The sequence below is a fragment of the Hyperoodon ampullatus genome, assembly GCF_949752795.1.
Source record: "Hyperoodon ampullatus genome assembly, chromosome: 14".
NCBI classification, from domain to species: Eukaryota; Metazoa; Chordata; class Mammalia; order Artiodactyla; family Ziphiidae; genus Hyperoodon; species Hyperoodon ampullatus.
The window spans coordinates 4,150,556-4,177,310 of record NC_136927.1 but is presented as its reverse complement, the minus strand read 5'-3'; the positions used below and the strand labels follow the sequence as shown (position 1 = coordinate 4,177,310).

Here is a 26,755-nt window from a genome sequence, read left to right as displayed (position 1 = left end):
TCTCTGGCGCTGTCTGGCTTGATCCCCTCACTGGGCCCTTCGTTATTCCTGCTTCATGGAGAGGCAGCGGACGCCTGAGGGAGGAGCTGAGGTCCACCCGGGTCGTCGAAGTCCAGAGCTCGACCTGGGCCCCCGAGCCACACAAAACGGAGACAAGCGTGCCCTTTTCGGACCTCCACTCTCCCACTAGAAGGCAGGAAATGAACCGGATTTGAGGTGGAGCTTTGCTGCCCCGGCCCTGGAGCCTCCCGGAGCTTCTCTGCCAGGCTGCCTGCTGCCCCCAGGGCAACACACGCTGCGGGGGGGCCCCCCCTGCCCAGTCCCTGTCAGCGTGAGGGCTGGGGCCCGGGGTCCAAGCCTGGCCTTCCACGTGGCTTGGCCCCCTCCTGCCCTGTGGGGCGGGGCGCCACCTGTGAGCGAGTGGGGAGGGGCCCTGGCCGCAGCCCCTGGCCCTCACCCTGCACAGAGTGAGCCTGGGCTGCCACCTCAGACGGTGCTGTCCCTCTTGTCCAGATCGCCCTCAGCTCCCTCTCTTTTCACTGGTTCATCTCCATCCAGTGCCTCCTCCCACCTTGTCCCCTCCCGTGCCTTCACTGTCACATCAGTGGCCTTTCCAGAAGGACTGTTGTGAAGTGAGTGGTCAGTGGGCCATGTGTAACTTGAGCTGCAGGTGGACCACAAAATACATCCATCCAACGAAAAACCACCAGGTCTGCTGTCCTGTTACCCTGTTGGATTCTCGTGATCAGGAACTGAATGTCCCTTAGTTCGGGGAGCCTGAGGGAGCACTTGAGTTCTAATTTAACTGAACTCAGAGCCAGAGTGTTTCTGGATCTGTCATTTTTGTCCTCAGTGTTCTGGCTTTCTTGCTACCCTCTTAACCTGGCGCCTTTTCTGACCACGCTGTGGTCAAACCACGTGCTCATTATTGAGGAGTGTTTGATCAAAAGAGAAATCAGTGAAAGTAAAGTAAACTCATACGTTCACGTGGTTTAAAAAGTCACGGGACTTCCCCGGTGGTCCGAACTAAGATCCCACGTGCCTGCGCGATGCAGCCAAAAAAATAAAAATAAGATAAAATAAGAAGTCACACTGCTTCAAGGCAGGTAATGAAAGCTGGCCTTCTCTCTCCAACGTCCTTCTCCCTCATGTCCACAGTGTCCTATTTTTTAATTAATTAATTAATTAATTAATTAATTAGGGCTGCGTTGGGTCTTTGTTGCTGTGCACGGGCTTTCTTTCTAGTTTCGGCGAGCGGGGGCTACTCTTCGTCGCGGTGTGCAGGCTTCTCATTGCGGTGGCTTCTCTTGTTGCGGAGCACGGGCTCTAAGCGTGCGGGCTTCAGTAGTTGTGGTACGCGGGCTCAGTAGTTGTGGCTCGCGGGCTCTAGAGTGCAAGCTCAGTAGTTGTGACGCATGGGCTTAGTTGCTCCACGGCATGTGGGATCTTCCCGGACCAGGGCTCAAACCCATGTACCCTGCATTGGCAGGTGGATTCTTAACCACTGCGTCACCAGGGAAGTCCCACAGTGTCATATCAAATGTCTGCTGCCTGCAGGGCCAGCTGGAGACGGCAGGTGCTCCCAGCTCACACGGGCTGCTGGATTCCCTGCACGAGGCCTGTGCTTGGCCTCTTCAGGGCTGCTCTGCCTGGAGGAGTGGGGAGTGGGCGTGGCGTCCAAGCTGGTCCCATGTCCCTGCGAGTCCTCGTCCAGGAGATAGACCCTAGCCTTGGGTGGAGGCAGGCAGGACCCACGGCAGGGGCCTCAGAGTCAGAAGGCCTGGGTGGACCTTGGGCTCTCTGTGCCCAGGTCCTTGTTCTGTAAAGTGGGGCTGTTCAGACCAAAGGGATTCGTCCTTATAAGACACGTAGAACAGGACTTGGCACTTATAATACATGTTATGGTTCTTCATCCATTCAGCAAATACATGAGCACCTCTTATGCCAGGCACTGTTCCAGGCACCCAGGACACTGAACAAAACAAAGATCCTTGTCCTTGGGGAGCTTACATTCTAGTGCGGAAAACAGACCAACAGTCAACGTAAGGAAGTGTACGGTGTATTAGACGGTAACCAATGCCGGGGAGAAAAAGCAGAGCAGGGCGAGGGGTGCCTGGGTGCAGGGGTGGCATTTGGGGTACATTTCATGAAGGAGGTGAGCTCTGAGCAGAGAACTCAGGGAGATGAGTTAGAAAGCAGAACCTGGGGGAAGAGTGCTGCGGGCCAGGCAGGTAGAGTCACAGCAGCCAGTACGGCGTCCACGACCCACAGGGTGACTTACATTTACATGAACTAAAATGAGATAAAACCAAGCATCGAGTTCCTTGGTGGCATCAGCCACATCTCAGGTGCTTAGTAACCACGTGTGCTGGTGGCCACTGTGCCGGACAGAGCACATACAGACACTGCCCTCTGCCCAGAAGGTTCTGTTGGACAGAGCTGAGAGCGCAGGGCCCCGAGATGGGTGTGCCAGGGTCTCAGGAGCAGCCAGAATGGAAGCAGGGCAGGTCATGCTGCTGTGCCGAAAGTGGCCTGGGGGCAGCGGCAGGGCCACTGTCAGGGGCATGTCAGACATGCAGGGAGCAGCCAGGTGAAAGCGGGGGTTGGGGCATGGCCAGAAATAGCCAGGTTCTGACTTCACAGGGAATCTGCTGGTTGATTCGGTGCATGGGATGGGTGCTGAGGCTAGGTGGGTCCAGGCGGTGCCAGGGCTTCTGGCCTGGGCCGTTGAGCTGACGTGGCTGCCATCGGCCGAGAGAGGAAGGCAGGGGTGAGGCTGCACATGTGTGGGTTGGAAAAGCCTGGACCGCCCCCCCGCCCCTCCCCCCCAACCCCCAGAGGGGAGGAGCCATTTCCCAGGTCCGCCAGCTGGCGCTTGGACTGGAGAGACCGCCCAACAGGAACTGGTCAGGAGGATGAGGACTTGGTAGAAGTCACCAGGCAGGAGCTGTCTGGGAGAGAGGAGGCGGGGGGTGGGGATGTTCTGGAAGCTGAAGGGAGAGACTGCCCTTTAGACTGCTGCAGACTGTGGCTGCCCCCATTGACTTGTATTTTTACGGCCGCCACGTGCTCTCCCCGTGCTTACAGGTCTTTGATATTTTAAACAACCTTGGGAGTGTCGATATTATTGTCCCATTTTGCAGATGAGGAAAGTGGGGCCCAGAAGGTTAAAGACCTTGCTCAGGAGAAACAGCTGGTCTGTGTCTGGGAGCAGCTGGGAGCGGGTCCTGTCTCGTGGGGTCGCTGGATGTCAAATGGGGTAACCTGGCGTTTAGTGGTCACCAAGTGACTTCCAGGGCCTCGGACGTGATCCTTGTGGCCCAGAGCTTCCCCCGGGGCAGGGCCGTGCAAGTAGTGTGGGTTTTGTGGGCCGACCTGAGAACCTGACCACCTCTCACGATGGGCTTTCTGTGCACGCGGCTGCTCGTCGGAGCTGGGTACTGCCTGTTCAGAACAAGCACCAGTTTCTAGAACTTGGCCAAATGGCCCCGTTCCTCTGGATTCCTGCCTCTGTGGCAAGCGGAGCCCGGCGGGGTGGACGGAAAGGAGCAGATGGTGCCTGCCTGCCATGGGCAGGCACTGCAGAGGCTGTCACAGCACTCCCAGGGCGGCCTCCCTGGACAGCTCCCGCACTTCCCTGGTCGGCCTCTGCCGTCCCCACCAGCGAGGCCCATGAACTGCAGCTCTTTGCCCGCTGGGGCCAGGGCCGCTCCTGCGGGAACACGTCATCCCGCTGGGGCCTCGCAGGCTCTGGATTTGGCTCTGGATTTGTGGTGCACCTCGCCAGCGGGAGGATGCCAAGCTGGGCAGAGCAGGGCACCTGATGAAGCCCTGCCTGATGGAGAGGGGAAGGGAGAGCGTCACCCTGAGTCACCCGGGGCTGCCCCTGACCTCAGAACTGGGGCGGCGTCTGGGCGTAAGCGAGAGGGCTTCTTGGAGCCAGGCCCTGGAGGCTATGCCAGGGCCACCCTCCAGGCCTGGGCGCTGCTCGGAGGGGTGCCTGAGAGGTGGGCAGGCAGATGAGGGGTGGCCCGAGCGCCCATCTGTGCCCACAGAGCCTCTCGGAGAGCAAGCATCGGAGGCCACACCCCGAAGGAGGCCAGACCCTTCGAGGTTGGAAGGCTGGGGCCCAACCCCCCAGGGCGAAGCCAGTCACAGAGGCGGCCCTCCTCCTCTGCCCTGAGCAAAGACACTGCCCGTCACTCGTGTCAGGTTAGCTCTGCCAGCCCACCGCCCGGAGGAGCGGGGCACGGTGTGGACGTGCCAGCCTTGCCCGCCCCACCAGGCCTGCCCACCCTGAGCACCCGTGACGGGGGCTTCCTTCAGGGGGAGGAATGTGGAGTGGCTGGCATGCCGAAGAAAAATGCTCAAAAGCGTGGAGTACGCAGCTCCCTCTGTCTCTCCCCTCTCTGTCTGCTTGAGATCCCCAGCAGGTAGCGCAGACCCACATCGCCACCTAGTGACCGAGGTGCCGCAGGCCTGTCCTTCCCGCCGCCCGCGGTCCAGCTTCCTCACTGCTCCAGGGACGACTAGCGGGTCAGGGCTTTTCGCCCCCCTCCAGTTTTCCCACTTTCGGGCCTGCACAGTATGCTTACCTTAGGATCTTTTAAAAAGATAGAACCAAATAATGTGTTCAGACATTTTCTTAAGAAACATAAGCTTCTCGGAACATTCACACCCATGGGCGAGATGTGCTCGCTTACTCTCTGGGCCCAGGGGCTTCAGGGGGCGCGGGTCCTTGGCTCACACTGCAGCCCTTGGGGAGCCCTTTCCCTGGTGTTTGTGCCTGAGCAGCCCTGCCCGGGGGCTTCCTTCCTGCTGTACCCGGAACCCTCGATGGGGAGAGAATGTGAGGCTTTTCAGAATCATACCCCAGAGAGACCCGCGTTCCCCCCAAAGTTTTAGGAGCTTGCTAGAACTTCAGAGAGACCCACGGTCCCGGGCAAGACGCCGTGTTTGTGCAGGGAGTGATTTGTGCAGTGCCTGGGCCTTGGCGGTGGCCGGCCTCAGGGGACAGCGTCACCCCAGCCTGAGGCACTGTTCCCACAGCTCAGGCGCAGCCTGGCAGAGTACTGTCCTCCCGGGCCGGCCGGCTTGCTCGGAGGGCTGAGGCCCCACGTGGCTGGCACGATGTCCATCAGAGGCCTTCGTGGCTCCTTGAGAGAGAGCCTTGCCAGGTGCCCAGTGGCCACCCTTTAAAGCGTCCTCCTTTTCAGCCCTCGGGTTCAGACGTAGCCCCCGAACTGCAGTTTCCCACACACGTGCCCAGCTCTCCATCATCCGTGAAGCCCTTCTCCCGCCCGCGGCGGTGCCTGTGTGCCTTCTGCCTGCTTTGGGTGGACATCTCTGCCTGGCCTCTCCTGCTCGTGCCACCAGCCTTGAAGCGGCTCTGGCCGGGTGACCAGGACTCCGCGCAGCAGTCAGAACAGTTTTAAAAGCGTTGAGTGAGGCCCGTACGTGTCTGAGAAGGACTGAGGTGCCGCTGAGTGCTGTAAAATAAGGACGGTTCCTGAGTCTGGTGCTGATATCCAGGGATAACCCTGGTTAATAGGTGTTCTTGTGGGAAGATTTTGGGTAAACAAGATCCACTTTGACCTCTGTCCATGGGGCCGTCTTGGTCTTTCTGTGTGATTTACCGTGAAACGATCTCTGTGCTCTGTTCATGCTCCAGCTCCTTCTCCCTGGCTTCTGTGCTAGTGTCCTGGGGCTGCCCTGACAAATGACCACCGACCGGGTGGCTTAAAACAACAGAGAGTCACCCTCTCATAGGTAAGGGGTCAGAAGTCCCCGGTCAAGGTGTCGGCAGGATGGTTCCTCCTGGAAGCTCTGGGTGGGGGCCTGTTCCAGGCCTGTCCCCTAGCTTCCGGCGGCCGCTGGCAGTGCGAGATGTTCCTTGGCTTGTGGACGGGTCACTCCAGCCCCGAGCTCCCTGCGTGTTCCTGTGTTGCTGTGCCGTCACAAGGCGTCTAAGGAATCGGTCATTGGACCCACCCCAATCCCATGTGACTTCATCTTAACTCAGTCTGCAAAGACCCTGCTTCCAAATAAGGCCACGTGTGCAGGTACCAAGGGTTAGGAATGCAAAGATCTTTTGGGGGACACGATTCAATTGCCACGCGCTCTTCTGGGTCTGTAGGTGCACCGAACAGAGCAGCGAATGAAGCAGCTTGGCTGAGTCTGTGGGCACCTGGTTGCATCGGGCCTGCAGGGTCTCCCCCCAGATCAGGATCACCAAGGGGGACCCCAGGGGCCTGAGTCCTCACCCGGCGCCCCTGGGGGCTGTGGTGTGGATGGGCCTGGGGACAGCCGGCCTGGGCCCTGGACCAGGAGCCCCGCTCGGCGTGCGTCCACGTCCGCGATCTCACGCCGTGCGTCCTCTCTCCCTGCAGGCTGGAGCAGCCCTACTTCAGCGCCAACGCCCAGTTCTTCCAGGCGCTGAGTCAGTGCTCCGCGTTGCAGCGCCTGTGCCTGGTGTCCCGCAGTGGCACCCTGCAGCCCGAGGCCGTGCTGGCCTTCATGGCACGCTGCCTGCACGTGGTCGTGTGCCACCTGTTCACCGGTGAGTCGCTCAGCACGTGCCGGAGCCTGCAGCAGTCCCTCCTTCGCAGGTGAGTGTGCCTCACGTGGGCTCGGGCGCCGTTCCTCCCTCGGCTTCCCCGGGGGCCCAGAGGTCGTTTCTCGGAGGTAGAAAGTGCTGGGCGGTGATGGAGTGAACCCCCTCCCCTGGCCTTCTCTCTGCCCCGGGCTCAGCTTTCTGCGTAGTGGGAGCCCCCTCTTCCTCGAGCGTGACAGGACGCTCTTCACCAGCCAGCCCCCGCGTGTCCCCTGGCACAGTCGTCAGAGGCGGGAATGCGTGTGGTGCCGCCCGTCATCTGCGGCCCTCGGCATCCCGCCCGTTTCCCCGTCTCGTCCTTGTTCTGTGCAGGACTCGCTTCAGAGCCCTCTCCATGCCTGGTCTCCTCAGGCTTCTAGGCTGTGACAGGCGCAGCCTTGCCCTGGCTTCCGTGACCTTGACACTTGGAGGGCACTGGCCTGGTGTCTGTGTTTCTATTGAAAACAGCGCGTTCATCCTGCGCCTCTGATTCCAACCCTGCGTCACAGGGCGCATCACACTTTGCCTCCTTCTTTCCTCAAAGCCTCTCCCTTCAGCAGCACGCGGCCTGGCTCTCCATTCCCTGAGCTGTGTTTGCTGATTTGTCCCGTCCCCCCGGTGTGCGCGTGGGGCAGCTGCACTGCTCCTGGGGGGTGGCACCCAGGTCGCCCCATCACACACCGTCTTCGAGTGACCTGGGGCCGGCTTCCTCCCGTCTCCCTCGGCCTGGCCATGTCCCTCGCTCCCACTGCCTCGGACTCCACTTCGTGTTCACCCCACGTCCTGCGTGGCTTGCTGCCTTGTTTTTCTGGTGTTCGAAGCCTTCCTGAAGTCGGAGGGTCAGAGCTCTGTGTGAGGGCCGCCCCTCAGCCTCCTCCTGTTCCCACCCCGCTGCATTGTCGCCCCCCGCCCCCGGCCCCGTACCCAGAGACCAGTGTTCCCGGTTCTCAGTTACCCTTCCTAGGTTTCTTTTGTAGGATTAGCAGGTACACACATGTTTTCCCGATCTCCTTCCTTCTTATACTCAATTTGCTTTTTCACTTAATAATATATCTTGGAAATCGCTCATTCTCAGTTCATCCAGCTCTTGCTCATTCTTTTTACAGCTTTGCATTAAAAAGAAATTCGGTAAAGTACGCATAACAAAATTTACCATTTTAACTGTTTTGTTTTCTTCCATTTTCAGTGTTTTCACCATATTCCGGACTGAAACTCTGTCCCCATTAAACATTAACCCCCTCCCCCTCCCCCAGCCCCTGGCGCCCACCCTTCTAGCTCCTGTCTCTAGTCCAGGGACCTCCTATAAGTGTAACCATATAGCGTTTGTCCTTTGCGCCTGGCTTTTTCTGTATTGCTTTTGACATTTGAGAGACTTAAAAGATAGAAATAAAGGATCATCATATATTGATTAAAATAAAGCCACTTTGGCTCCCTGAACCTCCGGTATGAGTTTACTTTTTAAATTTTAGAAATCCATCCAAGTATCCACGAGAAGCACAGTGTTTTGTTTCCCCGTGTTCCCAGCGCCCCTGAATGTGTAATGTTGCATCTGGGTGTGCAGCCCGTGTTGTCCACCCAACGTTGTTTTGAGATCTGCCATGTGTGGCTCCCGTGGAGCTAGTGTGTTCCTGCTAAATGCTGTGTGTGGCAGCCCCCCAAGCGGATTCGTCACGCTGTGTGTCTATTCTTTTGAGGGAGATCCTGGTTGTTTCCAGTGTTTCTCTGCTCTAGTGAATATCCTCGTGCGGGCTTTCCTGGGTGCAGCTGCGCAGGTCCCTAGAAGCGGCATCGTGGGGTGTGTTCGGGAGATTGCCCAGTTGCTTGCTCTCCGGGACGGTTCTCCTAAGCCCGGCTTCCCTGTGGGTGTGAGAGTTCTTGGCCCACGTCCTTGCCCATGCGAGACACTGCCAGACTCTCCCGGGGCTACTGGGTGAGCGTGTCCTGCCGTGTGAGCTTGCGTCGCGTCTGTTTCCAAGGAGCATCGTTTGATGTGCTAATTGCCCGGTATCGTCTCCTCGTTTGTGATCATCTCTTCACATCCCTTGGGGACTCTACTGTGGGGTTCCTTTCGGGAGGGGGTGGGGGACTTGGGACCAGCGAGCCTGTGCTACGGCCACCTGTGCTGGCGCCTGTCCTGGGCCCCCGGCCTCGAGTCCTGAGGCTGCTTCTGTCCTCCCGGCTTTCCCTGCCCACTGTGTTCACGGTTGATTCAGGTTACGGCTGGGGGTTTAATGACATCCCGCACTGGCCCCCTTACACCCTAAGCTTCCTCTTAAATCTGCCCCTTGTCCTGTACCTTGGTCTGAGAACCTAGGTAGCAAAGCCTCTTGGTTTGTGTGCAAAATCCAGCTCCGTGGGCTTTGAGTGGTGGCTATGGGGAATCTCCCCGGCGACTGCCAGACGCGAGCTTGACTGCTGCGTGTGCAGAGGTTCAAAGACTTCCTGTAAACGCAGGTCCCGCTGGGTGTTAACTGAGCAAGTGGCCAGATACCTTTGGTCAAGTGAGATTTTACTGTCTGTCCAGCAGGAGGTGGTGACTTGGCTTTGCCTGAGGTTTGTAGGGAAGCAGTTAAGGGAGGTGGTGTCCGCAGGGTCCACTCGGGCGGGCTGCTCCATGTTCTATGACTTCTCTCACCTGTGTGCCTCTGCAGTGCTCTGGAAGTGCTCCTGGTCCAAGGCGGCTTGTGTGAGGGCCGCTACTGTCAAGTGCAGAGACCCTGGGATTTCTGAGCCTTCCAACTCACACTGGAGAAGTTGAGGAGGGGGTGGAACTTAAGTCTCAGAATAATTGACTGCAGTTCCCTGACATCAGGTCACTTACCTCTGTCTCAGGTTGACCTCAGATGGCTCATCTGGAGTCAACCATCATGAGGGCTGATGGCCTTGCGCCCGCTGGCCAGCTCTGCTGACGTCCTTTGAGATGCCAAGGTCTTTTTTTCTTAATAAGAGGTGATGGTATTTTTTAAAGACCTTTTAATACACATCATCTAAAGTTTATTATTTTAGACGTTTCAAGGAGTGCAGTTCAGTGGCGTTGAGCACGTTCACAATGGGGCCTTCATCCCACTTTGTTTCTGTGAACGGAGGCAGATTTAACTCGGAGTTTCCTGTGTCTCTGCGCTTTGTTTGCATTTAGGGGCAGCAGTTGCTCGAGTGGTTGTGGGGATTCAAAGGCAGAGGGTTTAAAGCAATTTTCCCTCCTTCCGGGGCAGCGCTCCCCCCGCTTTGCCCTCCGTCAGGGGCCTTTGCGGAAGGCATGTGACCTTGCACCTGCTGCTCCCTGCACACCAGGCCCCGGCTTCCCCTAGTGGGTCCTGGAGTTTGATGGTTGGTCCAGCTAGAACTCAGATAAGTGCCCAGGATTGGAGTGCAGGCCTGGAGCGGCACTTCCTGGGGGGGATGTGACCTGAGCAGGTCGCTAGGGGCGTGACGCGCTTAGAGCCTCTGGAGCGGAACTCCGCCCATGTCAGCAGTGCCCCTGGCGGAGCGCTGAGGGTGGCCGCCTCGTTGAGGCACGGCCTAGAGCGTTGCAGCTTTCCTCTCCCAGCTTTGTGTGTCCCTCGGGTGGGGGGACATGACCGCGAGGAGGCCCAGCTGGTCACAGAATTAACAGAAATGCCATCGCCAGGGGGTCTCCGGAGTCACAGGGCTCTGGCCACCCTGCCGGACAGTCCTCGTGGTGGTCCCCTGTCCTTGTGGTTTCCTGTTGAGTGTCCCAGGAGGAATCCTAGCTAAGGTTTTCCCCTCCCTGGTGTTTATAATATCTCTAAAAATTCAGGGACTTCCCTGGTGGTCCAGTGGCTGAGACTCCGCGCTCCCAGTGTAGGTGGCCTGGGTTCGATCCCTGGTCGGGGAGCTGGATCCCACATGCCGCAACTAGGAGTTCGCATGCCGCAACTAACTAACTAACTAACTAAATATTAAAAGAAAAATTTAGACTATGCCTCAAGGTATTTTCAAGTGCAAGTTCCCCTTGGCTCCACCAGCCAGCATGGTGACAGGCTGGAGTTATCGTATGGCTTTGTGCTCTAATGTTTTTGAGTTAACACTGCATCATGGGTGTCTTTTGTGTCATTAAATAAAGCTGCACATAGTTATTTTTTATGCTGTTTGGTATCCATTACAGGACGTTGTGGTGATTCTGGTCTGGCCGACACAGCTCACTGTGTACTCTTGACTTTCCTTCACTTCGGCCTGGGTTTTCCCGGCTGGGGAACCTGGGGAAGGGGCCCGCTCACCGCTCACCGTCGTGTATCCACCCCTCGGTGTCCCCGTTTTCTGCGATGGAGCTGATGCTAAATTTAGCTGGTGGGCTAAATGGGATACAGGCTGTACGGCGCCCAGGCACGTGGACTCTGGGGCAGATGGTAGCTGTTTGGAAAACAGGGTGCCGGGCAGGTGGTGTGGCCGCTCCACCCAACGCTCTCTCCCTCCTGCTCTCTGCCCACTGGGCTGGCGATGGGTGTGTGAGGAGCGGGAGCCTGCTTTTCTCGGGTGTGGCGATCGTGACGTCATTGTTGCTCTGCCTGCCTCCGCCCTCGAAGCAGCCGGGAGGAACACTGATCCTCCTCACCCTCGCAAACCTGCCGCAGGTCACATTCACGGGGGCTCCTCTCCTGGGAGCTGACACCTCCCTGGTGGATGAGTTCTGCTCCGGGGGCTCCGAGACCTGTGTAGGATTCGGTCACTTCTCGGCCTTGAGGGGTGACTTCATGCAGTGGGGGGACCAGCTTTGGGCATTGCTGGTTTTCCCACTGTGTGTACACACAGGAGCCTTCTCCAAAGTGGAGGACATCCAAGGTCACCAGGCAGTTCAGAAGAGTTGTGCTTGTGATGGAGAGGGTGGGAGCATCCCTCACGGGCGTTGTTGGCTGATGAGGCTGCTCTGTCCTTCTGATCCTCAGAATCCATCTCAACACAGGGCTCCAGGCCAGTTGATCGGACTTGGCACTAGGTGGGGGTCCCTGCCCTGGGAGTCTTGTGCTCATTCTTGGTTCTGCTCACGAGGTCCCGGTCTGCCAGCCTCTTCCTGCCTGCAGCTTGCTCCTGTCCTTGGGGCCTGTCTTCGGGGCCCACGCAAGTGCAGCCTCTCGCTGGGCTGGGAGCTCCCTCCTCTGGCCTCTCAGACAGCACACACCTGCCCCTTTCCGAGGGCGCGTAGCACTCTCCCCCCAAAATTATTGCGTTCTTTGCATCTCCCTTTAGATAATGAGTTTTTGTTGTTGTTTTTTGCGGTACGTGGGCCTCTCACTGTTGTGGCCTCTCCCGCTGCGGAGCACAGGCTCTGGACGCGCAGGCTCAGCGGCCATGGCTCACGGGGCCAGCCACTCCGCGGCATGTGGGATCCTCCCGGACCGGGGCACGAACCCGTGTCCCCTGCATCAGCAGGCGGACTCCCAACCACTGCGCCACCAGGGAAGCCCAGATACTAAGTTTTTTGAGGGCCAGCGTGCAGCTCTTTTTTCCTTCTGGGTCCTCGGTGCACGGTATTCGAGACCAGGCCTGAGGCTGGCATTGGTTAAGTGGACTTCCTGGGCGGAAGCTGTGCCAGCCCCTCTGTCCCCTGTGTCCCAGCCCTGGCACAGGCCTGGGCCGTGGCGGGGACCCGCTGAGCGCCTGGTGCTGGCTGAGGTGCTGGGAGTCCTGTGCATGTTGGAGCGTGGCCCCCTATGTGGGCTCCTCCAGCCAACATTCTTCCAGCTCCTGCTCTGGGCCCTGTCCTGGATGCCAGGGGCCACGCTAGTGCCTCTTCACCAGCGCTCCCTTGGTGCCGGTACTGTGTACTGTCTGTGTTGTTCTCACCTCCAAAAGCCCTTTGAGCTACACGCCCTAAGCCCCAGCATTCAGGTGGGGAAAGTGAGGCTCTGAGAGGCCGGTGATGGTGCAGCAGGACCCCAGCGCTGGAAGGACGGCGTTTGTGTCCCCTTCAGGCCTTTGCTGCGGCGCAGTGGGGTCCCAGCTGCTTTTCTGCGAGGCACCCAGCAGGTGGTGCCGTGGCTCACGGTAACTGGCCTGCCTGGCGCTTCCAGTGCTTCACAGCAGGCCCGCATTCCACCCCCGGGGCACATGAAAAGGAGAGGCTGGAGTTGTCACTTTTTCTTTCTTTTTTAAAAAAATAAATTTATTTATTCATTTATTTTTGGCTGCATTGGATCTTTGTTGCTGCACACGGGCTTTCTCTAGTTGCGGCGAGTGGGGGCTGTTCTTCGTTGCGGTGCGTGGGCTTCTCATTGCGGTGGCTTCTCTTGTTGTGGAGCACGGGCTCTAGGCACGTGGGCTTCAGTAGTTGTGGCTCGCGGGCTCTAGAGCGCAGGCTCAGTAGCTGTGGTGCACGGGCTTAGCTGCTTCACGGCATGTGGGATCTTCCTGGACTGGGGCTCGAACCCGTGTCCCCTGCATTGGCAGGCGGATTCTTTTTTTTTTTTTTTTTTTTTTTTGCGGTACGCGGGCCTCTCACTGCTGTGGCCTCTCCCGTTGCGGAGCACAGGCTCTGGACATGCAGGCTGAGCGGCCATGGCTCACGGGCCCAGCCACTCCGCGGCATGTGGGATCTTCCTGGACCGGGGCACAAACCTGCATCCCCTGCATTGGCAGGCGGACTCTCAACCACTGGACCACCAGGGAAGCCCGGCAGGCGGATTCTTAACCACTGCGCTACCAGGGAAGCTCCTGTTGTCCCTTTTTCTGATGCGTTTCTTTCTTCTCACCCTTTTCCCTGCCTCAAGCTCAGAGGATTATTGAGGCGCCTGCCCGCTCACCTGTGTGACATTGAGGGGCCCCCCTGTTTCCTGTGACTCAGCCAGCGGGGCTGGTGCTGTGTCTGCAGTCCTGTCCCTAGGAAGGTGTTGCCTCTCCCCGGTCAGCACTCATTCCGGTTCCCATGCCTGCCCCACATGGAGATACGTCTCAGCCAGTGGTCGTCAGCAGTTGTTTCTTCTTGTCGTCGTGCCCTCTGTGGGTTTGGCACCGAGACCTGCAGCTCTGGGTCCCTGCACCGCCAGGACCTCTCAGGTGGCGGTGGCCTCGGATGGGCTGCCTCGGTTTCCTCCCTCGTGAGGTGAGTTCACCGCAGGCCCACGTGGGAGTGCTGTGTGTACAGCGGCGTCCTGATCAGCAGTCGTTCTGTTCTTTTATCTTCTGGAGCTTGACTTTGCTCTTTCAAGTTTGAAACGTAAGCCTCTGGGCCTTTCTCGGATGTCTGGTGGCAGGCAGCCTCTGCAAGGTTTTGGAGCGACTTTCTTTTGCATCTTCCCTCACCTTGGGCCCTTCTGGTGGCCCCAGCGCCAGGCTGGACTTCGTTTGGGCCAGTGCCGCTGAGAGCAGCGACGCCTTGGGGCTGCTCCGGGGAGCAGCTCTCCTGCCGGCCTCCCTCCCTGCTCCTGCCCTGGGAACACCCTGAGTTCACTGGATTCCCATTGGACTCCCCCGACCACCTGGCCTCGGGGACACCCTGCCCAGTGAGCAGAGCCAGCTTCTCTGTCTGTTTCGCTTCCTGTCTCTCCTAGAAACCCTGAGTCACCCTTCCTGGCCAAGTCAGTACCACCTGACCCACCGAGGGGCCCTGTGGCCCGTCGCGGGGGTGCCCTGGGCGTCTCCGTGCTGTGCACCCAGCCACGCCTCTGCTGTCCACTTTCTCCCAGACACGCAGCGGGTGGGGCGCCCTTCCCAGGGATTTCAGAGCTTTCTCGATTTCCTTTGACTCTTACATTCCTGAAAGTTCCCTTCGAGGCCTCGTGAACTCTGGCCTGGGTGAGGGTGGTGTCCTCACTTGCTTCTCTTTTGTTAGTACGCGGGGTGACACGTGGCGTCCCGCTGAGGTCAGACCGCCCCCCCGCACCCTCAGATCCCATGACGTGCTCACCTCCTGGCCTCATTGCTGTGTGACTCTGACCTCATCACCTCCCTCTCTGAGCCCAGTGTCCTGTCTGTAAACCAGCAGCCATTGTCCCTGCTTCCCGGCGCCGCTGTCTCCTGGTGGTGGCTCGCTGCCGACTGTGTATGCCCGCCTTGGTGGCGTTGCTCGGGGTCCCCTACGATCGCCTGGTGGCGGTGCCCTCTCCCCCCTTGACAAAAGAGGCAGCCCAGCACTGTGAGGTTTGGGGGCGTCCTGGTCGTCCCGTCCCGAGGATAAATGGCCCAGCAGGCGTTGGAGGCCAGTGTGGCCGTTCTGCCGCCCTCTGCCACCTCCTGTAATAACCCACAGTGCCCGGTCCGAGGCGCTTACTTCGAGGAAGCAGGATGGTGGGGCGGAAAAGGCTCTCACCCTGACGTGTCCCTGTCTGAGCCGAGCCATCCGGGGTGAGGACGCGCTGGTTCTGAGGCGGCTGAGCACTTTCCCACAAGGCGGGGCCTTCCCGGGCCGCGCCCTCGGGGGTCTCGTCCGCTCCAGGCCACACGTGTTGACTGGCCGCAGCCCCCTTTCTCAGGAGCATTGGGAGGACCCCAACCCTGGGGCAGGAGCGGGCTAGGTCCTCCGTCCCCCTAGGCCCAGCATCCCACTGGACGGGGTCACGTCTCTGGAGCCCAAGTGGAAATTCCTCCCGTCCCCCTGGACTGCGAGGAATGTGGGCCCACGAGGCCAAGAGGCAGCGGCCCCGACCTGAGCAGACACAGGCAGCCGTGCTGCTGGTGGGCGCCTGGGCTCCAGGGCCTCCCGCCCAGATGCAGCGCTTCCCGCCCCTCTGTGTTTGTGTTCTGTACGTGAGTGTAGAACCAGGGAAGTTTACAGATACATTGTTTAAGTCTGGGGCACACTGCGAGCTTCAGAATGGAAAGTGGATTCTAAAATACAGAGTTAGCGTGCTGTTCTGTCACCGTAATTGAGTTAAAGGGGCAGTGGGACCCCATCTTGGATCCTCGGCTCACTGCCACGCGGGACGGGTCTCTGGGGTCCGTTTGTCCTTCCTACCTGGAATGGTGATCTGGGAGTGTCACGAAAAATAACAGGCCAGCAGGGTTTCGCTGCTGCAGGCTCAACTGGGGGAATCCTTGGCCTTGACGCAGAGCTCGCTGGCCGGCGAGTTCTGGCTCCATTTGCGGTGGGCACCCAAGAGGCTGGTCTGGGAGCTGGCAGGGCTCCGGCCGCACGCCGTGGGCCCCAGTGCAGCAGCCAGCGGGGCACGTCAGGGGTGCGTCTGCAGCCCCGGTGACTGATCAGTGTGGAAGACGTTCACTGCTTAGAATCTCCTGTGGCCAGGGCTGCCCAGGCCACCGAGGCGGGGGTGAGGGCGGTGGCTGCGCCTGCTGCCGGGCACGCGGCCTCTTCCCACCATCGAGTAGTTCTCTAGAACAGGAATTCTTCCGTCGTCACTGGAGCCCCTCATTTTCCAGGTGAGGTCTCTGGGGCTGGAATCACCGTGGCCTTGAGCAGGGAGCTGGGGCCGGGCCCGAGGCTTCGGTCTGCGGTCAGGCTCCGGGCTCCGGCTGCTGTTCACGCTGCAACAGCACCGAACGTCCCTGGGGACCTACTGGTCGCCAGGCCGTGCTTCGCACTCCTGAGGGTCCCTCCCTCGAGGACGACGTAGGGTGGCTGTCTTTTCTGGGACAAGAAACGCAGCTCTGTTCTGTCATCCTGTCTCTGCCGTGGTTCACACACCTCCCTTTTCTTAGGGGTCTCTTGGAGGATTGATTCCAGCGAAGGTCTGGGGACAGTGATGCCTGGTGTTCCTGGCCTTGGGCTGCGGAAGACTGGCATGAGTCCCCAGCTGGCAGCATCAGCCCCGTGGGAGGTGAGGGCGGGCGACGTGCGGTGCCAGGTCACCAGGGTAGTTCTGAGTGCTGGGCATCTCTCCATTTCTCTGAAGGCAGATTCTGTTCCTTCCTTTTAAATTTTTTATTGTGCTAAAACACCTATAACATACTAGTTACCATCTTAGCCATTTGTAAGTGTACAGTTCAGTGGCATTAGTGCCGTGGTGTACCTGTCACCGCAGTCTGTACCCAAAACCTTTTTATCGTCCCAAACAGCAACTCCATATGCGTTAAACAACACCCCCTTCTCCCCTTTCCCCCAACTCCTGCTAAGCACCGTTCTGCTCTCTGTCTATGACCTTGACCCCTGTAGGTACCTCACAGAAGCAGAATCCTACAGTATTTGTCCACTGATGTCTGCTTTATTCCACTTAGCATAATATCCTCGAGGTTCATCCATGTTGTAGCACGTGTCAGAATTCCCTTCCTTGGGCTTCCCTGGTGGCGCAGTGGTTGGGAGTCCGCCTGCCGATGCAGGGGACATGGGTTCGTGCCCCGGTCCGGGAGGATCCCACATGCTGCGGAGTGGCTGGGCCCGTGAGCCATGGCCGCTGAGCCTGCGCATCCAGAGCCTGTGCTCCGCAACGGGAGAGGCCACAGCAGTGAGAGGCCCGCGTACGCAAAAAAAAAAGAATTCCTTTTAAGGCCAAGTGAGGTTCCAGTGTATGGATAGGTCATATTTATTTTGTTTGTCCTTTTGTCTGTTGACACTTACTGTGGTTTTCAACTCATATTTTTTGTGAATGAAGTTGAATATCTTTGCGTGTTTTTAAAAATCATTTACAGAAAATGACAAACTAGGAGAATGATCTGCAGGTCCTGTCCCTGCCAGAGGTCGGATTGCCCTGGCCTCCTGCCTGCCCAGCAGTGAGGACAGGACCAGTAGCACCATTCAAACCAGGCAGGGGTCTGAGGGCACAGGACAGGGGATGCAGATGATTCTTAACTAAGAGAAAGCACCCAGCCTCCCCCGTGAGAAAAACAGGAACTAAATTTCAGCGAGAACAGCTCTGTTTCTGGATAGTTCAAAAGCAGGCAGTGGTCCGCTCTGGTAGGGGTCGAGGAGGTGACTGCCCGGGGGGCCCAGGGCTTCTGGGGCGTGGCTGTTGTGTCTCGTGCTGGGTGCTGGTCCCATGGGGCTTCATTGCCCGGGGTGCACTTCGGTATAACGTTTTCCACCCCCTCAGGCAAAGCCTGCTGGTGTTAGTGGAGGGAGGAGACCAGCCCGTGGCCCAAGGTAGGTGGGCCACCTCTGTGGATCGGAACGCACACCCCTGACCCAACTAAGCTCCCGCCTTTAGGCTTCGGTTCCACGGACGGGCTTATCCATGGGGTTTGCATAGAGCTCTTTATGGCGGTGCTGTTCGATTTATCAAAAGATTGAAAACAACCCAAGTGTCCATCGGTAGGAGACTGGGAAATAAATTATGATGCCTCCAGTTGATGGAATGAAATGCAGCTGATAAACGAACGAGGAAGCACTTGGAGTCACCAAAGGGAATCTTTCAAAGTGTGTCTCAAACAACAGCAGGGGCGTAATCTGTTTCTCTGCTGGCATGTGCATAAAGTGTTTCTGGAAGGATACGAGAAATCTGTGTTCCTGGGGAGAGACCCTGACAGCGTCTTTGGGGGGGGGGAGGAGCCCTGGGGACGTCCCAAACCTGCTCCGCTGTATTCTGTTTTGTCCTGGCCTTTGTCCTTCAGGCCTTTCTGGTGACAGAGCCTCGCACTGGAGTTACCGGCTCCAGGGGCTCCAGGGGTCAGGCCCGTGGGTTTACAATCCTGTCCCACATGGGACCTGGGGGCCGCGTCGGACCATGACAGCTGACACCAAGGGTCTCTCCCGCCTCCTTCCTCTGCGCGAGGGCAGATTCCAGGCTGCTCCGAGGTGCCCTGTGGGTCCCAGCAAGTTTGGTGGGGAGCTGAGAAGGGCGCACCCCACACGCCTGCCCAGAGCATCATCTGAGTTCTGTGAACCTTTGATGGATGTTTTATTCTTGGCCACCGCCCACCTCTGTGCTTCTTGAAGATAGTTGTTATAGTGTGAGTGGCTTTTATAAAATATCTTCTGACTTTGGCTTTTCTATAAGACCTTTATTTGCAGAGGAAGAGGCTGTCAACTTTTAATTTTTTTTCTAATTTCTCAGGCAAAGAAACAAACCCAGCAGGTGTTCAGATCTTAGATGATTGAGCCAGTGCTGCTTCCAGGCTGTGTCCCCAGCCGGCCCCTCCCAAAGCCCTTCCAGCTCTGCGGCACCTGCAGGACCAGGTGCAGAGACTGAGGTCCCTGGGGCCCCCTTCACGCACTCGGGGGGCGTCGGGTTCAGAGCTGCTGCCAGCGTGGTGACTGTGCAGGACACCCCTTTCCGTGTCTTCCATGCAGTGGCCGGGCCTGAGGTCCTGGGGGCTGCGGCTGCCGTGCCGTCTGCCTGCGTCTGTGGCGAGTTGGAGCCCAGCCCTCCTGGCCAGGCCAGTTCTCTGCTTCTCCATGCTGGTCCCAGGCAGGTGTGAGGCGGGCGGTCCCTCCCCGCCCCCTTCCCTCTGGTAGCTCCGCAGCAGCGTTCTCGCGGCCCGTTGGGGCAGGTGGCTCAGCCGGCTGCTCGCTGTGGCCCTGAAGGGCTGCCCGGGTCCTTTGTAGGCCTGCCTTTTCAAGTGTAAAAGTCTTCATGCATTTTGACCCAGTGACCCTATTTCTGGAACTGATTCTGAAGAAACACCTCAAAGCACAGTTGTGATCATGCTGTATTAAATGATGTTTATCCATATGATAGTTAAAGGGCTCCCTGAGTTGCGTCCCCTAGGGAAGTGGCCAGGCGGGTGTGGCGCCCTGCTGGCCGGGCGGGACCATGGGAGGAGGTGGTCGCTGGGTGTTTTGTTGCTTTGGGGGTGGAGTGGACACACCCTGAGGACTGGAAGGAAATTCACCACACCTGGCTCAGGTTGTCAATATTTTGAGACGTGTCTAGAAAGAATATGCTCAGCACAGCAGGAGAGTGTGCGCGCTACGGGGGAGGGGCTGCTAGAGCCGCTGGGCGGTGGGGTGCGGTGGGAGGCCCCTGTGCTCTCCTTTGCGCTTTCTTTATAGTATTTTCTCTCTAAACAAAACAGTGCTTTTTAAAAAATTTTTAAATTAATTGATTGATTTATTTATAACTGTAGGGTCTTCGTTGCTGCGCGCGGGCTGCTCATTGAGGTGGCTTCTCTTGTTGCAGAGCACGGGCTCTAGGCGCATGGGCTTCTGTAGTTGTGGCGCGTGGGCTTCAGTAGTTGTGACTCATGGGCTCTAGAGCGCAGGCTCAGTAGTAGTGGCGCACTGGCTTAGTTGCTCTGAGGCATGTGGGATCTTCCCGGGCCAGGGCTTGAATCCGCGTCCCCTGCATTGGCTGGCGGATCCTTAACCGCTGCACCACCAGGGAAGCCCAAAACAATGGTTTTAAAACAAGCAAGATCTTGCCTGCTTCCTGGAGGCTCAGAAAAGAGAAGGAAGGTATTTTGGGCAGCTGGTTTTTCAGATAGCCGAAGGCCCCATTTTAAATCCCCTGGTGTGTTTTTAACAGCCTCAGGTAGAAAGTTTTCTTCAGTGTGGTATCTCCCTTCCGGCTGTTATAAATGGCAGAGAGTAAGTATGGTTGAACTTTCCTGAACCTCTGTGTCTTTGAAAGCCCTGAGTCACCCTCAGACCCTTCGGGGAGGGGCGTCTCCACGGTGGCGTCTGCAACTCGCTCTGCAGGTTTCAGAGCGAGCGAGCGGCCCCTGTCGCGGGCTTAGCGTGTGGGCTCCGTAAACCTTGCCTCTGTCGCCCCCAGATGGGATCCAGGCTAGCGTGGTTGCAGGGGCACGGCTCTGCCTTCTCTGCTGCCCAGGATGGCATCGGGGGCAGCGAGTGCAGAGCTGGGCCTGGGGAGTGCGTGTACGGGAGGGTGCCCAGGGAGGGGGGAGTGCGCCAGGAGGGCACGCACGCCTGTGCCTGAAGGTGAACCCACGGACCTCGCAGGCCTGGCTTTGTCCTCGTGACTCCAGGCCAGAGGCTGCAGCCTCGGGTCTTTAGTGATGTGATTAGCCCCAGTCAGGGGAGTGGTCCCAGGAGGTGGCCTGCCCTGCTGTCGGTCATCAGGCTAGTTCTGAACGTGGGTAGCTGGAAGGAGTTTTATTTTATTTCATTGCGTCTATTTACCTAAATCTCAAACTATATTTGAATCGCACAAATGAACATTAGAACACGTGTGCAGGTGACCCAGCAGAACCCGCGGAGCTCTCGGCCCGCACATGAGCCCCAGCCGAGAACTTGCCTCCTTCCGCCCGGGGGAGCCGCAGCTCTGCACTTGGAAGGGAGTGATCGCTCTCTCTGCCTTTGTCCCTTGTCCACTGTCTTGTCACCGACTCCAGGCTTCACTCTGGGTGGGGACAGTGAGGCTCCAGCTGGGGGAGCACGCAGGCTCCTCGGGCCGGGGAGGGGCTTTACAGAGAGGCGGGTGCGGGCGAGGCCCCCCAGCCCTGCCCAGGTTGGAGCTGACCCGGGTGCCGACCGTGGAGAAAGCCTTGAGAGGGAAGTCGGTTTGATTCTGGGGTGGCCCCTCCACCCTGTGTGCGCCTTGGCGGTCAGGGCGGCGGGAAAGGGACAGCACGCTGCCGCATTCCTGGCTTTCGGTGAGAAATTAATCCCCCTTCAGCATCTTGACAGCAGCTCATTAAGAGCCTCAGGATGGCAGGCAGGCAGGAGCCTTGCACGCACATCCCACACCTGAGGATATTTTGTTTCAAGCAGAGTAGATCGCACAGCGGGTTTGCAGGTGAGGACTTGCCGGTTCACGGTCACAGACACTGCTGCCGGGGGCAGGACACAGCGCACAGAACCGGGAGGTATTTCCTCGGCATTTTTATTGCCAAAACATGAAGTTTTATGAGTGCCTTTCTGGCGTTCGTTTTACATATGTCGTAAATCCAGCAAATCCAGCTCAGTGTTGCTGGGGGGCCGGGGGCAGGGGGAGGCTGGGACTGCGGTTTCCTTGTTCCCTGAAGCAGGCGCGGGACTTGGGACCTGGCTTTAGCTTTGGCAAATTGTGTGGGCACCTTTCTGCCTCTCGCCCTTCGAGCCCCACGGGATGGAAGTTTCTCCCACGACCAGAGTCACCTCGGGTTCCAGGTGGGAAGAGAGAGGGTCACCTCACTGGCTGGCCACTGGGCCAGCTCCAGCGCGGTGCCTGGCCTGGCAGATGCTCCGTGGATATTGTCATGCACTCCACGGGGTGGAGCCTGTCGCCCGTGGGTGGAAGGTGGGAGGGTTGTCTGACAGTTACTTGTCATGTGTTCAGACAAAGGCTCGTGGCTGCCGGCGGCCGCCTTACTTTGGTCTTCTGGCAGAGGGGCCGCCTCACCTGACTTGGGCGTTCGTGTCCCTCGAGGGTGGCCTGTGGGCACGCGGGTTTGGCCTCCTGTCCCCTCTCTCCACTCCCCTGCGGGTGTACTGGCTGTGGGGCCTCCAGTGTCCGCAGACGCCGCTTCTGCAGCCCCAGGTGTTGCCCTTCAGGGACCCCCGCCGCCCCGATGGGCTGCTCCCTGGAGCCTCAGCGTGAGGGCCCCGGAGGCGCGTTCCTGCGTCAGCCGCCCCTGTGCCCCGACTCCGCGGCCCCGCTAACCGCTGCCTCTGGTTCAGTTTCCAGGCCGAGCGGCCCGCGCTGAATGTCGTCATCTTCCCCCTGCTCCACGAGGGTCTGACCGATGTCATCCGCGACGTCCCCATGGTGCACCTGGACGAGGTCACCTTATTTAAGAGCAGAGTGGCCGAGGAGCCGCCAAACCTGTGGTGGTGACACGCCGCCCGTGGCCGCTGCGTCTCCGTGGCCGAGGAAGCAGGACTGCCCCGGACGGGTGTGTGGCTTCCGGCCTGTGCCACGGCCGCCGCGGCTGCTCCCCTGCCCGAGGACCCCGGATGCCCGGTGGGTCACCGGAGGAAGGAAGCCCCCTCCCCAGCCCTTAGGGGCCTCCTCTTGTGAGGAGTCTGTGTTCAGTGACGCTCTGGCTGAGATGCGTGAGGCAGCGGCGGCGGGGCCGGCTGTCGGGCGACCTGCGGGCCTGGCCGGCGTGGTCTTGGGCTGAGACACGCGTCGCCAGGGCGCTGACTCCTTGGGGGCCAGGTCCCCGGAGCGCCACATGACCCCACGGCTGCCCCCCAGCCCCCAGGAGAGGCCCTGTGCTCCTGGTCGCCTGCCTCGGGCTCTGTGGGGGGGCGGCTGTGAGCCCGAGGCAGGGAGGAGCTTGCAGGTGCTGTGGCAGACTTGGGGCTCTCCCCTCCTTGCACTTAACCCAGTTCCACCTCTGGTCTGCGTCCAGCCACATGACAGCAGACAGGTTCGGGCCAGGAGCGGGTTGCTGGGCAGGGAAGCTGCAGGTCCCTGTGAAGGTCTGTGTTTCTGGGGAAACACGGATAGACCTGCTTCATTAGAAAACCTTGAAATATTAAAACCCAGAAGGGATGTGTGGGGCTGGAGGAGTGATCACATTACCCCGTTTCAGATAGCTCTATTTAGCACTTTAAAAAAATGCAACGCAGCTATTCCCCAAACGAGGGTTGTCCTCCCAGCGTCCTGGGCCTCCCGCCACGTGCCGCCACGTGCCCCCCCGTGCTTCTGCCTTGTCAGCCGCGAGACTACCCTCAGAGCCGTCATCCCTGCGGCTGGGGGTCTTCTGAGGGACCCCGGTTGGGTTCCCTCCACCCAGCGTCTTGCCCCAACGCTCCCGGTGACGGTCCTGGAGAATTCCAGGGAAGGCTGGGCGGCGTCGGGGCAGCTTCCGGCCGGGGGCACCTGGGTCTCCGCAGAGGCTGCCTCCCCAGGACCCCAGGGGCTGGGCCCATCTCGCCCCGGCCTCCCTCTCCCTCTGGGCTGGGGGTGCAGGTTCCCCAGGCCCTCCTCACCGCTGCGGCCCGTCTCGGCTGCCGTCCGCTCTGTGGCCCCCAGCGCAGCCCGCTTCCCACTCTGTTCCGTGTGATGGTCGCCCCCGTGTCGTGTAGCGTGTCCTGTAGTTTGCCTGTTGCAGGGCCCGGTACCTGGACCCCGGGTCTGTGTTCGCCTGCCCTTCCCTGGGTTCTCAAGGGGCAGACAGTTCAGCAGCCCCTGCCCTGCCAGGCCGAGGGGGTCCAGGAGGCCTTCCGATGGTGGAAGTGCTCGGAGGGCCAGGGTCTCGGGACGCACACAGGCCCCCGAGTGCTCCGGTCGATTCTTCCTAAGAGCAGTCTGCCTGGCGGCCTCCCCCCGTCCCCGCGGCCCTGGCCCTGCTCTCACCTCCCGCAGCACTGGGTGGAGCTGGGGCTCTCCCCCTGCGCTGTGGCTTTCTCGCCGAGGGTGCAGTTGTCTCCTCTCTGGAGCATGGGGTGCCCTCCTCCCTCCCCAGCTTCCGCTGGCGGCTCTTTGCCTCCTGCCCAGAGGGCCCTGTCTGCCGGCTGCCCCCAGATGGGACCCCCACCAGACCAGCAGCCCTCGCCTCCACAGTCCTGACCTGGCCTGAGAGTCACAACCGGGCCCGCTCCTCTGGCCATGCAGGCCGCAGGCTAGGCTGCCCTGGGCCCTGGAGAGACAGGGCCAAGGCCCTCGTTAGGGCCACACGCTGTAGATGAGGATCTGAGAGGTGGTGGGAGTCCCCCACCCCATTTCTGGGCATGTCTTTCAGTTGCGCCTTGAGACCACCGGGAGGGCGATCAGGAAGGTGACGTGGGGACCGACTGCTCGCCGCCCTCACAGCAAGAGCGTGGCCAGCTACAACCCGACCGGCAGGGGGACGCAGCCCAGGGTGGGGGCAGGTGGTCTGGCCGACCCCGGGACCCCTGGGGCCCTGGGTGCACATTTCCTTTCGTCCAGAGCAGCCCGGGCTCAGGCCAGAGGATGATCGTTCCACTAAGAATTTGTCCACAGGCTGCCATGGTTTTCGTGCTCTGGCCCGGATGGCCTGTTCTCGTGAGCAAGCAGTTTTAACCAGCAGTGTCATTTATGCCAGCAAACAGGGCTGGGAGGGGCCGTTCACGGAGGCTGGGGCACGCGCTGACTTGGAAAGCAGCCCCCAAACAGGAGGCCTTGTATTTGTAGTGTCCCCTCAACCATCCTTTCCTTAGAGCAAGAATTTCCGCGGCTTCTCCACCCAAGACAGGCTTCACCAGATGTTAATAACGCGCTCATTCTCGCTAAGTGCTATTTTGGCACCGGTGTTAATTGCAATTTATATTCTGCAGCATTTTATGCTGGGAAAAGAACCCACCCTAATGGTCCCCAATTGGCAGAACTGGGCTGTTAAGCGACGGACCATATGCTGCCTGCTGAGAGGGGCCTGGTCAGCACTGGCGCCTGCGTGTGTGTGTACGTGTGTGCGTGTGCATGGTGCGTGCATGGACATCTGTGCGCCTACACGTGTGAGGTAGTCTGCTGTGGACGGGCTCATGTTCCTGGTGTGCACGCTGTGTGTGTGCACGCTGTGTGTGTGCATGCTGTGTGTGCACGCTGTGTGCGTGAGGCAGACACTGGGGGAGGTGGGAATGAGGGAGGCGGGGCTCAGGGAGATCCCTCTGTTAAAAAGAGAAACCCCCGGCCTCCTGAGGCCGCCCCCCTGCCTGTGGCCCCTCCTCACCCCTAGACCCCTCGGCCCTGCCTGCTCCCAGGGCTGTGGCTTTGCCGCCGCAGCATCAGGCAGCCTAGCTGGCCGGGCCTGAAGGTGCTCCCCTAGGGAGGCTTCTTGAGCCTGAGGAGAGTAGAGACCCGCAGGCCCCCTTCCCTGCTGTCGGTGGCTTTTCTCTTTGTCACGTGCGAGTATTTTTATTTCCGAGCTGAGGGGGCTGGATTAAGGGCACTTCACTCTCATACAACAAGGGGACGGATTTCATCCCCACCTGTCAACTGCCCGTCCGAGGACCCAAGGAGACAGCTCCGAGGGTCCCTCCTCCGCAAAGCCCCTGAGGGCCTCTCCACTGAGGCCTGGGACGCCCCCGCCCCTCCTTGGGCAGGTCTGCAGGGCTGGGTGCTGAGGGTGACACTCCCTTAACCCCCTGCGCCAGGATCCAGAGCTGCAGGCCACTCGGCCCAGGGGGCAGAAGCTTGCCAGGGGCCAGGGCTGGGAAAGTTCTCCAGGGGATCTGAAGCCAGCAGTCGCAGCCTTACTGCGTCAGTGGCCTCCCTGGGTGCACGGCCAGGAAGGCGGGGGGTCTCAGGCCCCCGTCTCCCCCACCCGGCCCCGCCTGGCAGGAAAGGGACCTGCCCTGATGGGCCCACCCTTGCGTCCTCCTCTGAGTGGCACCGGGGCAGCCGGCAGCCTCCTGCTTCCTCTCGTTCTCACTGTTTGTTCCTTTAGGATTTGAAAATTGCTGAGACCTTGTGAGAAGCAGTAAGAGAAGCTCGTGGGTGAGGAAGATGCAGCGCGGCCGTGGCAGCAGGCTCCCACGGCTTCAGTCCCAAAACCCGAGGTGAGGGGGACGTGGACGCTGACACCTGTGGTCCTTGTGGCCTCAGCCCCAGTCCCCCTCCCCGCCGGACAGGATAGGGGCGGGGTTGTGCTGAGGGGCTCAGGGACGGTCGCCGGTCTTGTCTGCATCTAGGGCGCAGGGTTCCACTGGGCGTGATGAACAGACACCCACAGGAATTCAAACAAACTGTGGGTCCGACACAGGCCAACCAACATCGCCTAAACTACTTTCTAAAGCTCTTTCAAAAGCCAGTGAAGTGTGAGGTTTTGCATTGAGGTCACAGGGTCAGGGCACCCACTGCACCAGACTCCAAGCCGGCCAGCCCCAGAGGCCTCCCCGCTGTGCCCACTGCGCTGGCGGAGGGTACGAGAGGTGAGGGTGCTTTTGCACGTGTGGCCATGGGCACGTGGCACCCTGCAGCCACCAGCGGCGCTCAGCCCCGGGACCACTGCCCTCTGACCATCGCCCATCTGCCTGCCCCTCTGACTGGACAGTCTTGCTCAGCACGTTACCAATGGTAAGAGGGGTGAGGTGAGTTGCCAGGGTTTGTCACGGCATGTGCGTGACCAGGTGCTACACGGCCGCATACACGTCACCTGCCTTTTGATGACCGACCTCCTTGTCCTCCGGTGAGGCCACTCCTGAATTTCGCGTTCCAGCTACATTTTGAATGGGTATTTTCATGTAAATTTGTGGCATGTGAAAAGTTTCAAATAAAGTGGACTTGATTTAGAAAACCTGTGTGGTCCTTCCAGCAGGGGCGCGCCCTGACCTTTCCTCTGCGACCCGCTCTGCAGCCCTGGAGGGCGAGCTTAGGCAGTGGCGCTCCGGTCACCCGCTGCTGTTCAGGTGTTGAGGACAGTCTGCGCTTGGCCGCTTGGGGGTCCCTGGATGGAGACGTGAGACCCGACGCGGGGCACCAGGAGGCGACTGCTGTGAGGAGGGGCGAGGCCAGGATGGGGCTGGCGGGC

At 59.5% G+C, this 26,755-nt stretch overlaps 1 protein-coding gene and 1 long non-coding RNA gene across 2 annotated transcripts in view; both read left to right on the top strand.

Moving 5' to 3' along the window:
- Nucleotides 1-22,152, top strand: part of FBXL18 (F-box and leucine rich repeat protein 18) — a gene marked incomplete at both ends in the record, with an annotated part of 34,633 nt that extends 12,481 nt beyond the window's left edge. Inside the window, 2 exon segments of the mRNA XM_079718822.1 lie at nucleotides 6,390-6,608; nucleotides 21,996-22,152. Of these exon segments, the coding sequence (XP_079574948.1) occupies nucleotides 6,390-6,608; nucleotides 21,996-22,152 (376 nt within the window).
- Nucleotides 22,153-22,222: 70 nt separating this feature from the next.
- LOC307062765 lies at nucleotides 22,223-26,521 on the top strand. The gene is made up of 2 exons (XR_013811223.1): nucleotides 22,223-22,278; nucleotides 25,673-26,521. It is a non-coding gene; the product is annotated as an uncharacterized lncRNA (long non-coding RNA).
- The last annotated feature ends 234 nt before the right edge of the window (nucleotides 26,522-26,755 follow it).